Below are 11751 nucleotides of genomic sequence, written 5' to 3'. Positions count from 1 at the left end.
TTCTGCCTATGTTTTCCTCTAAGAGTTTGATAGTGTCTGGCCTTACATTTAAGTCTTTAACCCATTTTGAGTTTATTCTTGCCAACACTGTTTATTGAAGAGACTGTCATTTCCCCATTATATATTATTGACTCCTTTTTTGTAATTTAATTGACCATATATGTGTGGGTTTATTTCTGGGCTGTCTATTCTGTTCCATTGATCTATGTGTCTGTTTTTATGCCAATACCATACTATTTTCATTAGTATCTTTTGTCCATTTTAAAATTGGTTTTGTTTTCTTTATATTCAGTTTTGAGAGTTCTTTATGTATTCTGGATACATGTCCATCCAGATATATTATTTTTAAATATTTTCTCCTTTTCTGTGGTTTGCCCTTTACAGTATCTTTTGAAAAGCAGAAATTTAAAATTTTGATAAAATCTAATTTATCACTTTTTTCTTTTATGATTTGTGTTTTGTCTTTACCCTCTTCCCAGATCTTTGCCTGGCAAAGTCATGTTAGTTCTCAAGCACTTTCAAGTAGACGTTTTTTAGATTTTGTACGGTTTCTTACTGTTTTTCTTATCAGGAAGGTTGGTCAGAAGTATCTAGTTTACTGTTACTAGAGCAGAAGTCAAGAGATCAATTTCTATCAAATTATGTTCTATAAAATAATCTTTCTGAAGATTGAAATTTTCGGTTAAGTTTGGCATATTTTCTGAACAGTCACCTGAGTATATTTGTCTTATTCATGAAATGTTTAAAATTATACAGGTCTGTGTTAACGATGATCTGGTTGCAAAGAACTTCGCTTGTTATGTATCACCCACGGAGAATAAAAACCTTGATTCTTTAGAGAAACCAAGATTGAATATTAAGTCAGAATCCTTTTCCGGTAAACTCAATCCAGCACTTACTCTTTGGCCAATGTTTTTGCAAGGAAAAGATTCTCAAAGGATGGAAAGTGAGTGGATTTCACCAATATGTTTCTCTTAAACTGTCTTATTTATAGGAATCTTAGTGTACTTATATAAATTGTTGTACAGACTTTTCCCCGTATGGAGGCAGAGACTTCGACTCTGAATTTAATATTTGAATTTTAATCCTGGTGAGTTTGTTACAAGTTTTGAGGTTCTAAAAGAGCTGCTGCAGTTTGTTTTTATGAGAACAGGATAAAAAACTATCGTCAATTTCTTATTAACATGGAGTTATATTTTCAGAAGTCCCTATGTTCGTAATTTAAAGATATTATCAGAACAAGGTTTTGTTTACTGTTTTAGATACGTTAAAAAAGAGCCATTTATTAGCATGAAAATATGAGAAGAGTCAGTCACGGACAATGGAAACAACTTTAAATGTTTCTCTCTACATCCACTTTTGTATTTTGGGTTTTATTTCATGCTTTAACCGTGAAATGTATTCTTTCTGTCAGAGTCAAGTGGTTTAACTGTTCTGGCAAAGCCTCTCCAGCATCCGTGGCCCAAGGGTGTCGGTGATCTCGGGCCAACCGCTAGGATCCTCGGTAAGCTCTGTTTTGCTCCATTTCATAGGCAACGTAAAAGAATACTCTTAACTATCTAAAGATTGTAGGGGTTGTTTAGAAGGGCTGTGGTAATTCTCTCTCTTTTTCCCTTAATGTAATGGAACCAATTTATGATGTAGATGCTGACAAAGATAATTTGCCTTGCGGTCCATAGGATTTTACCATAACGTAAAGAACATAACAGGCACTTGTTCATGGGTAGGACTGATTTATTCCAGCCCAGCCATAGGCCAGTGATTTTATTATTTGTCTTCAGAATACACCTATGGATTTATGATTGATTTTTACTTTAAGCAATAGGATGCATAGAAATAAGAAAGAGGCAGGGGCTTCCCTGGTGGCACAGTGGTTAAGAATCCGCCTGCCAATGCAGGGGACACAGGTTTGAGCCCTGGTCCAGGAAGATCCCACATGCTGCGGAGCAACTAAGCCCGTGCGGCACAACTACTGAGCCTGCGCTCTAGAGCCCGTGAGCCACAACTACTGAAGCCCCTTCACCTAGAGCCCTTGCTCCACAACAAGGGAAGCCCCCTCAGTGAGAAGCCCGTGCACCGCAACAAGGAGTAGCCCCCACTCACAGCAACTAGAGAAAGCCCACATGCAGCAACGACCCAGCGCAGCCAATAATAAATAAGTAAATTTATAAAATAAATAATAAGAAAGAGGCATTTATGAAATCAGAAATATCCAGTCTTTAATTCCATATCTCCAAGGTATTTAATGAATTGGATTTGTTGGGCAAGGGTGAAACATGCCAGCCACTCTGATGTTTGGCTCACCCTCTGTGGTGATTCCGCTGTGTTCACTCTTACATTGGGTGTATGTATACCTATTGATATTTCAGATATATCCATTGTAAACCTCAAGTAAACTAAAGCTTTAGTCAACTAAAATATTCCATGCACCTTAAATTTTTAAAATTACCTTGGTAATGTTGTTCATCATAGAAAAATACAGATAATTTTAAAAGCCTGTCACCTTTGATGTACCTACTTATTAAAATTTCACAGTTTTTTTTTCCCAGAGTTTTCCAGATGTGAGGGTGTGTCTTACAGAAATGGGATCCTACTATACCTACCTCTTTGTAGTGGTTTTTCACTTCTTTCTAGGTCAAATGCATCCAGTATAACCTCTCTGAGGTGAGACTCTGTCAGTCCACTCGCTCCTCTGTGGCACCGGGAGGCCCTGTTCCCTCCTGCTGAGTTGGTCAGATGGGCTCTCCTTGTGCAGAGTTTGTGTGGTGGATTTTGGCACGTGTGGCCCCTACCCATATTCTGATGTGCCTCCTGTAGGGGTCCCAGATGGGAATTTCTGCTGAAAGGAGCCCATTACTAATGGGAATGTGTTATTTCCATCTGTGTTTTTTCCATTTCCACAAGAGCAAGAAAAATACCCCAGGCACTTAGATCGTGTTTAACCACTGCACAGCTTTCCATTGTATAGACATACTACTTCAAGTAGCCCCAGATTGCTGGGCAATAATTGTTTCCTACTTTTCTTTATTACAGTCAGTGTTGGAATGAACTCTGCATGTCTTTGAAAAGGAAAAGGTTGATGGTAAACAAAAGAAAGCTAATGTGAGATGTGACTGGATTATCATGTAAGAAACAAAATTACTAGATGTTACTTATTCAAGCAAAGATTTCCTTTTTCTTGTTAATTTTTGTAAGGAGCTATTTCAATTATATTTGTATTAAGTTTTGGTACTTCTTGAAGTTGCCTTATTTTTTCAAAAATCAAAGTGTAGTACTTTTTAATACTTGGCTAAACAGTCAAATAGTATAGAAAGGCTATAATGAAAAGTAATTTTCTCTTGTCCAGCTTCTTCTCACCCAGGCCCCTCCCTAGAGGTAAACCTTTTATTTTTTCTTAGCTATTTATCTTGGCAGTTATCTTTAAGTTTTAAAATATTTATGATTATTTTACTCTGCCCAGGCTTATGCATTCTAGACCTTTTCCTGACTTCTGCGGCAGGTTAGCTCTCACACCCCTGTTCCACACATCTTCAGTCCTCAGATACTCAGGAAGCGCCTACTGTGTGTCAGGCACTGTTCTAGGATTCATCAGAAAAGGAATCAAAATCTGTTTTCCCGGAGTTTACTTACATTTTCTCAATAAAACTTTTATTTTAAAATGATCACAAACTTCCAGAAAAGTTGGAGAGCATTACAAACAACTTGATTTTATCCTAAACCATTTGAGAATAAGTTGCCGACTGGAACGCCCCAGCTCTCCCCAATACTTGAGTGTGTTTTTCTTAGAAATAAGGGTACTCTCAAAAATATTCACACAGTGCAACCCATCTAAATCAGAAATTAACGCTGATACATTATGATCGTCTACCCCTCAGCTACCATTGAAATTTTGCCAGTTGTCCCACTAATTCCCTTGTGGGAGAAAGATGCAGCTCAGTACCACTTGGTGCAGTTCCCGGTCTCCCTCGGTCTGCAGCAGTCATCAGTCTTTCCTGGATTTTCCTGACTGTGACACTTGAGGATTATGGACCAGTTATTTTGTAGAATGTCCTCAATTGTGGCAGATGATTTCCTGTTTCCAATTTCATTGATTTTTGCTCTGATTTTTATTCCTTTTTTCTGCTTACTTTACGTTTAATTTGCTGTTCTTTTCTAGTTTCCCAAGGTGGAAACTTATATTATTAATTAAAATTTTTTCTTCTAATATAAACATTTAACGATATCAGTTGCTCTTTACTGCTTTCGCTGAATCCCACAGATTTTGATAAGTTGTATTTTTATTTTCATTTAGGTAAAAATGTTTTAAAATTTCTCTTGATTTCTTCTTGGTCCATATATTATTTAGAAGTGTGTTGTTTAATCTCCAAGTATTTTGGGATTTTCCAGCTATCCTTTTGTTATTAAGTTAGTTTAATTCCATTGTGGTCTGAGAGCATACATTGTACAATTTCTGTTCTTTTAAGTTTATTTAGGTGTGTTTTATGTGGTCTGTCTTGGTGTAAGTTCCATTTGAGCTTGAGAAGAAGGTATAATCTGCTGTAGGATCAAGTAGTCTGTAGATGTCAATTAAGACCAGTTGATAGGTGGTGCTATTGAATTCAGCTGTACTCTTAACTGATTTTCTGCCTGCTGGATCTGTTCATTTTTGATAGAGGGGTGTTGATGTCTCCAACTATAACAGTGTTCTCATCTATTTCTCCTTGCAATTCTATCAGTTTTTGCCTCACATATTTTGATGCTCTCTTGTTAAGCACATACACATTAAGGTCTGTAATGTCTTTTTGAAGAATTGGGTCCTTTATTATTTTATTTATTTATTTATTTGGTTGCGCTGGGTCTCAGTTGCAGCAGACGGGCTCCTTAGTGGCGGCTCAAGGGCTCCTTAGTTGCGGCACATGGGCTTCTTCGTTGCAGCAGGCAGGCTCTTTAGTTGTGGCTCAAGGGCTCCTTAGTTGCAGCACACAGGCTTAGTTGTGGCATGTGAACTTAGTTGCTGCATGCATGTGGGATCTAGTTCCCCGACCAGGGATCAAACCCCAGCCCCCTGCAATGGGGGCACAGAGTCTTAACCACTGCACCACCAGGGAAGTCCCTGGGTCCTTTATTATTATATACTGCTTCTATCCATAATTTTCCTTGTTCTGAAGTCTACTCTGTCTGAAATTAATACAGCTACTTCAGCTTTTTTTTAAGCTGTAAATTTTTTTATTGAGGTATAGTTAGTTGATGTACAATACATATAAGTTTCCAGTGTACAACATAGTGATTCACAAGTTTTAAAGTTTATACTCCATTTATAGTAATTATAAAATATTGGCTGTATTCCCTGTGCTGTACAATATATCCTTGTAGCTTATTTATTTTTTATGTAGTAGTTTGTACCTCTTAATCCACTACCTTTTTTTTGTACCTCCCAACTTCCCTCTCGCCACTGATAACCACTGGTTTGTTCTCCGTATCTGTGAGTCTGTTTCGTTTGTGTTATATTCACTAATTTTATTAGATTCCACATATAAGTGATATAATACAGTATTTGTCTTTCCTGGTCTAACTTATTTCACTAAGCATAAATCCATCCATGTTGCTGCAAATGGCAAATTTTCATTCTTTTTTATGGCTGAGTAATATTCCATTGTGTGTATATGTGTCTGTGTGTGTGTATGTACACACACACACACATACACCACACTTTCTTTATTCATCTGTTTATGAACACTTAGGTTGCTTCCGTATCTTGACTGTTGTGAATAATGCTGCTGTGAACATTGGGATGCATGTTTCTTTTCAACTTAGTGTTTTTGTTTTCTTTGGATATATACCCAGGAGTGGAATTGCTGGATCATATGGTAGTTCTATTTTTAGTTATATATATTAAAGACCTTTTGTTTCCTTTGCCTTAGGAGACAGATTCAAAAACGAAATATCGCCTACTGTATTGTGCTATACAGTAGGACCTCATTGTTTATCTATTTTTTTTTGGGGGGGGCGGGGTGGTGCCACAAGGCTTGCAGGACCTTAGTTTCCTGACCAGGGATCAAACTCGTACTCCCTGCAGTGGAAGAGCAGAGTCCTAACCACTGGACTGCCAGGGAGTTCCCTGTTTATCTATTTTATATATAGTAGTTTATATCTGCTGCTCCCAAACTCCTAATTTATCCCTCCCTTCCCCTTTCCCCTTTGGTAACAATAAGTTTGTTTTCTTTGTCTGTCAGACTGTTTATGTCTTGTAAATAAGTTCATCTGTATCATATTTTAGATTCCACATATAAGTGATATCATATGATATTTGTCTTTCTCTGCGTGACTTCACTTAGTATGATAATCTCTAGGTCCATCCATGTTGCTACAAATGGCATTACTTCATTCTTTTTTATGGCTGAGTAGTATTCCATTGTATATATGTACCCCATCTTCTATATCCATTCATTTGCCAGTGGACATTTAGGTTGCTTCCATGTCTTGGCTATTGTAAATAATGCTGCTTTGAACATTGGGGTGCATGTATCTTTTCAAATTAGGGTTTTCTCCAGATACACACCCACGGGTAGGGTTGCAGGATCATATGGTAACTCTGTTTTTAGTTTTTTAAGGAAACTCCATACTGTTCTCCATAGTAGTTGTACCAATTTACATTCCCACCAACAGTGTAGGAGAATTCCTTTTTCTCCACACCCTCTCCAGCATTGATTGTTTCTGGACTTTTTAATGATGGCCATTCTGACAGGTGTGAGGTGATATCTCATTGTGTGGTTTTTTTTTTTTTTGGCTGTGTTGGGTCTTTGTTGCTGTGCATGGGCTTTCTCTAGTTGTGGCGAGCAGGGGCTATTGATATGCATTTCTCTGATGATTAGTGATGTTGAGCATCTTTTCACGTGTCTGTTGGCCATCTGTATGTCTCCTTTGGAGAAACGTCTCTTTAGGTCTTCTGCCCATTTTTTAACTGGTTTGTTTGTTTTTTGATGTTGAATTGTATGAGCTGTTTGTATATTTTTGAAATTAAGCCCTTATCAGTCATGTTGTTTGCAAGTATTTTCTCCAGTCTGTAGGTTGTCTTTTGTTTTGTTGATGGTTTCCTTTGCTGTGCACAAGCTTGTAAGTTTAATTAGGTCCCATTTGTTTATTTTTGCTTTTGTTTCCTTTGCCTTGGGAGACTGACCTAAGAAAACATGGCTAGGATTTATATCAACCTCTGTCTTTTATTTGGTGTATTTAGACCAATACCATTTAAGGTGATTATTGATTTAGTTGGATTAATATCTGCCAAACTTGTTACTGTTTTCTGTTCATTCCGTTTTTTGTTCTTGTCTTCCACTTTTTGTCATTTGTAGTTTTAATTTAGCATTTTATGTGATTCTGTTTTCTTTTTTAGCATATCAGTTGTACTTCTTTTTTCACTTTTCTGAATGGTTGCCTCAGATTTTGCAATACACATTTACAACCAATCCAAGTCCACTTTCATGTAACACTATACCTCTTTATGGGTAGTGCTAGTACCTTATATAACAAAGTATTCCTAATTCCTCCCTCCTGTCCATTGTATCATTGTTGTTATTCATTTCATGCATTCATAAGTGTACATAGGTGTGTGTGTAATTTATGTATATTTATATATTTTATATGTATATGCATAAGTAATTAAATACATTGTCACTATTATTTTGAACAAACTGTTATCTATTACATCTATTTTCAAAAAGAAAACATTTTAATTTGCCTTCACTTATTCCTTCTCTAATGTGCATATCCTCAAGCTCAAAGATTCTTTCCACAGATGAGTCCAGTCTACTAATAAGCCCATCAAAGGCATTCTTCATTTCTGTTAGTGTTTTTGATCTCTAGCATTTCTCCTTGATTCTTTCTTAGAATTTCCATGTCTCTGTTTATATTACCCATCTGTTCTTGCATATTGTTTACTTTTTCTATTAGAGCCCTTAGCATATTAATCATAATTGTACTAAATTTCTGGTGTAATAATTTCAACATCCCTGCTGTGTCTGACTGGTTCTTATTTGCCCTATCTCTTCAAACTGTCACCTTTTTTGCTTTTCGGGTATGCCTTGTAATTAATTTTTTTGTTTAAAACCAGACATGATATACTGGGTGAAAAGTAGGCCTTTAGGGATACGGTTGTAAGATGTAGAGGGAGGGTAAGGGGTCTATAATGCTATGATTAGATCTCCATCTTTGGGAGCCTGTGCCCCTGGGCTGTGACCTTCACATGTGCTTTTCAGTCCTTCACCTCTCCTGCTTTAGGGGGGACAGGATGGCTGGAGGGGGTAGATAGGTAGAGTAGGGTATTTCCCCTCCCCCAAGGTGATTAGTCTCTGGTAAAGCCCCAGTAGTTTAGGCTCTGGTTAGTTTCTCCTGAGGCCCAGCCTTGTTGAGAACAGAATGTGCTGGCATATTTCAAATTGGTTAATTTTCCCCTCCCCTACTGGCAGCCCCAAGGGGATTTTTATATGATCTTCCCTATGAGAACCTGGTAGAGTTCCAGTAGGTAAGGTTCACAAAAGTGTTGGGGGCCTCCTGGAATTGTTAACTTACTTTCCCACCCTGAGCCTCCAGGAAATGGTCAATTACAGTTCACATTTTCCTGCTCCAGTGCTGGTTCCTGTGGAGATTTCTGCTCACATCAGTTGTGTTTCTCTTGTCTCCCGCCTGTCTCTCCAGTTGTGGGGGAAGAGGTTTGCCCTGCAACCTCATTTTTTAGGTCAGATCTAATAAGAGTTGTTATTTTTCAGTTGGATTAGCTTTTTACTTATTGTTATGATGGAGTGGTGAATTCCAAACTCCCTTTGAAATCTTACATTTCAAAACTCAATTTAACTTCCAGTTTTGATTCCAGCATGTAAGGAGTTTGGAATTCACCACTCCATTATAACAATAAGTAAAAAGCTAATTCAACTGAAAAATAACAACTCTTATCATATAACAACAAATAACAACAATAATAAAATATAAGATTACAGCATTTATTTCTTCATGGAGATTCTAATCGCTTTTCTTTTTCCTGCTTGTATTATCTATCTTTATTGACTCCTTAAGTTGTTCCAGATTCTCAATTGGGTATTATATATCTGTATGACTTGAATCTTTTAAAATTTATTAAATGTGTTAAATGACCCAGAATATGGTCTCACTTGGAAAAGACTGTGTGTGTACTTGAGAAGAATGTATGCTCTGCTGTTGTTGGGGAGAGCATTACATAAAGGTCAGTTACATCATGTTGGTTGATAGTGTTGTTCAGGTCTTCTCCGTCTTTATTGATTTTTTTTGTCAACCCGTCTTTCAACTACTGAAGGAGGGGTGTTGATATCTCCAACTTTGCAATTGTTTTATTTTTGTCTCCTTTCAATTCTATCAGTTTCTGTTTCATGTATTTCGAGGCTGTTACTTAGGTACGTGAAAGTTTAGAACTTTTATGTCCTCTTGATGAATTGATCTGTGTCATTATTAAATGACCCTTTTATCTCAGATAATATTCTTTGATCTGAAGTCTGCTTTGTCTCAGCTGGGGCTGTCATCTGAAATACGTATAGCGGCCTTTCCATGTGGTCGCTTGGGCTTCCTCACAACGTGACGGCTGGGTTTCAGAAGTGAGAATCAAAGAGAGCAAGTCATAAGTATATGATGTTTTTGTGATCTAGCTTTGGAAGTCACATAACACCCCTTCCATGTTTACAAGCCCACCCAGGCAATCGGGAAAGGAGTATGAGCCCATCTCTCTGTGGCAGAAGTGTGAAAGTCACATTGTAAGAACAGCATGTGTTGGGAGTCATGTTGTGACCTTTGCAAAATAGATTCTGCCACGTTGGGAAAATAAATTATGGTTAATTTTTAGCCATTAAAGGAATTTTTAAAACATTTTTAATAATAATGTTGAAACAAGATTTTAAAGTTTAATCCCCTCAAGTAAAGTATAACACAAAATCCTATTCCATAACAATTTTATATATTAAGGTTTTACAATAGTACTTTTTTTAGCATAATCCTTTTTTTTTTAAGGTTTTTTTTTGATGGGGGGCTGTGTTGGGTCTTTGTTGTTCTGTGTGGGCTTTTTCTGTGGTGAGCGGGGGCTACTCTTGGTTGCGGTGAGTGGGCTTCTCATTGCGGTGGCTTCTCTTGTTGCAGAGCACGGGCTCTATGCACCCAGGCTTCAGGAGTTGTGGCTCGCGGGCTCTGGAGCGCAGACTCAGTAGTTGTGGCGCATGGGCTTAGTTGCTCCGCAGCATGTGGGATCTTCCTGGACCAGGGCTTGAACCCGTGGCAGGTGGATTCTTAACCGCTGCGCCGCCAGGGAAGCCCTAGTATAATCCTTTTTGTCCTATTTTCTATTTATTAATAACACGTTCTAAGATAATTTTTATTACTATTTGTATTTTGCAGATACAGCTATAAAGTGTAATATGGATTCATTGAGAGATTCACCCCCCAAAAAATCAGAAAAGAAACAACAGTGCATCTCCTTAAAAGATGTAAATAAGGTGGTATTTTTAAATGTTCATTAAATACAAAGTTCATATAATGTTCATTTTAGAATATTCTCCTTTAAAATCTACTAGGAACCAAAAATATGGCTGTGATAGTTTCATTCATGAAAAAATATAAGTTTACATGTTTGCTCTGTTCCAAAAGAACAGGGTAACTCCAGCTCCTCCCTTGTCAAGTCCTTGTTCTTTCTTTCTTTTTTTTTTTTTTTTTTTTTAACTTTAGTAGCTTAACACAACAAATCTTTGTTTTGCAGTCATACAATATGCGTTCTTGAAGCAGGGGGGAGGTTCTGCTCCATATAATCCTTACTCAGGGATCTGGCTTCATCACCTAGAACATCATAATCGTAGTGGTGGGGGATGAGGGGAAAAGAGAATTATGAACCTGCTCTAAAGCCCTTCTACCCAGAAGTAGTGACACATGTCGCTTCTGATCACTTCTGATTATGTATCATTGGTTAAAGCAAGTCCTATGATCATGTAACCGCAAAGGGTCATAGAAGTACATTCCTGCTGATTAGCCAGAAGGAGAACTGGAAATAATTAATGAGCTGCAATGTTTACTCTTATCTCCCAGAGATATTACTAAGTGAAAAGAAAAACCATGCTTTATTCTTCATGTTAAAAAACATGTTACATATACTATATACTCTTGAAATGCATTGAGTATTTCTGCAAGTCCATGTTGAAAATAAGGAGATAGCTCTAGGTAGGCATAGAAAACCTGGGTGGTTTAATTTTCTTGAAGGCTTAATTTTCACTGTATATAATTTTGTATTTTATGTATTTCATACCAGATGCATGTATTATCTACTAAAAACATGTATTTAAAAACAAAAATAAAAGGCATGCCCTTTGACCCTAAAACAAAGGGCAATATAAGAAATTTACCTGAATTTGCTTTCCCTTGAATAAAATGATATAAGGGTTTCCCGAAAGGAATATGTGAGTCCGGAAGAGACTTTTTAAAAATTACTTAAATTTATAAAGATTTAGTAATCATGGCTTATAAATAAAATTTCCAAGTGGGGGACACTTTTAAACTCAAATCCTTGTTCTTGGCTTACTGACCACTCTACAAAATTGGGTATTTATTCTCATTTTAACAAGGGTGTAAAAATCTGGAATTATGGGACACTCTGATAGTTAAGGTCAAGTCTGACCTGTCCTTCCAGGTCTCTTGAAAAGACAGGTGAAAGTAATTCCAGGACATTTTAAATACTGATTATATGAAAAGGCAGCTGCCTGCTATTTGGACATT

General features: G+C 37.1%; 1 protein-coding gene across 2 annotated transcripts in view; it reads left to right on the top strand.

Annotated features, from left to right (window-relative positions):
* TDRD12 (tudor domain containing 12) overlaps window positions 1-11751 on the top strand; it is an 80569-nt gene that overhangs the window by 29226 nt on the left and 39592 nt on the right. For both annotated transcript variants that reach the window (XM_028477880.2, XM_028477883.2), the window contains 3 exons: window positions 757-946; window positions 1415-1504; window positions 10387-10484. In XM_028477880.2, the coding sequence (XP_028333681.1) occupies window positions 757-946; window positions 1415-1504; window positions 10387-10484 (378 nt within the window). The remainder of the gene's footprint in view (window positions 1-756; window positions 947-1414; window positions 1505-10386; window positions 10485-11751) is intronic.

The sequence above is a fragment of the Physeter macrocephalus genome, chromosome 17 (assembly GCF_002837175.3).
Source record: "Physeter macrocephalus isolate SW-GA chromosome 17, ASM283717v5, whole genome shotgun sequence".
In the NCBI taxonomy this organism is placed as follows: Eukaryota; Metazoa; Chordata; class Mammalia; order Artiodactyla; family Physeteridae; genus Physeter; species Physeter macrocephalus.
This window is presented reverse-complemented; position numbering and strand designations above follow the sequence as displayed.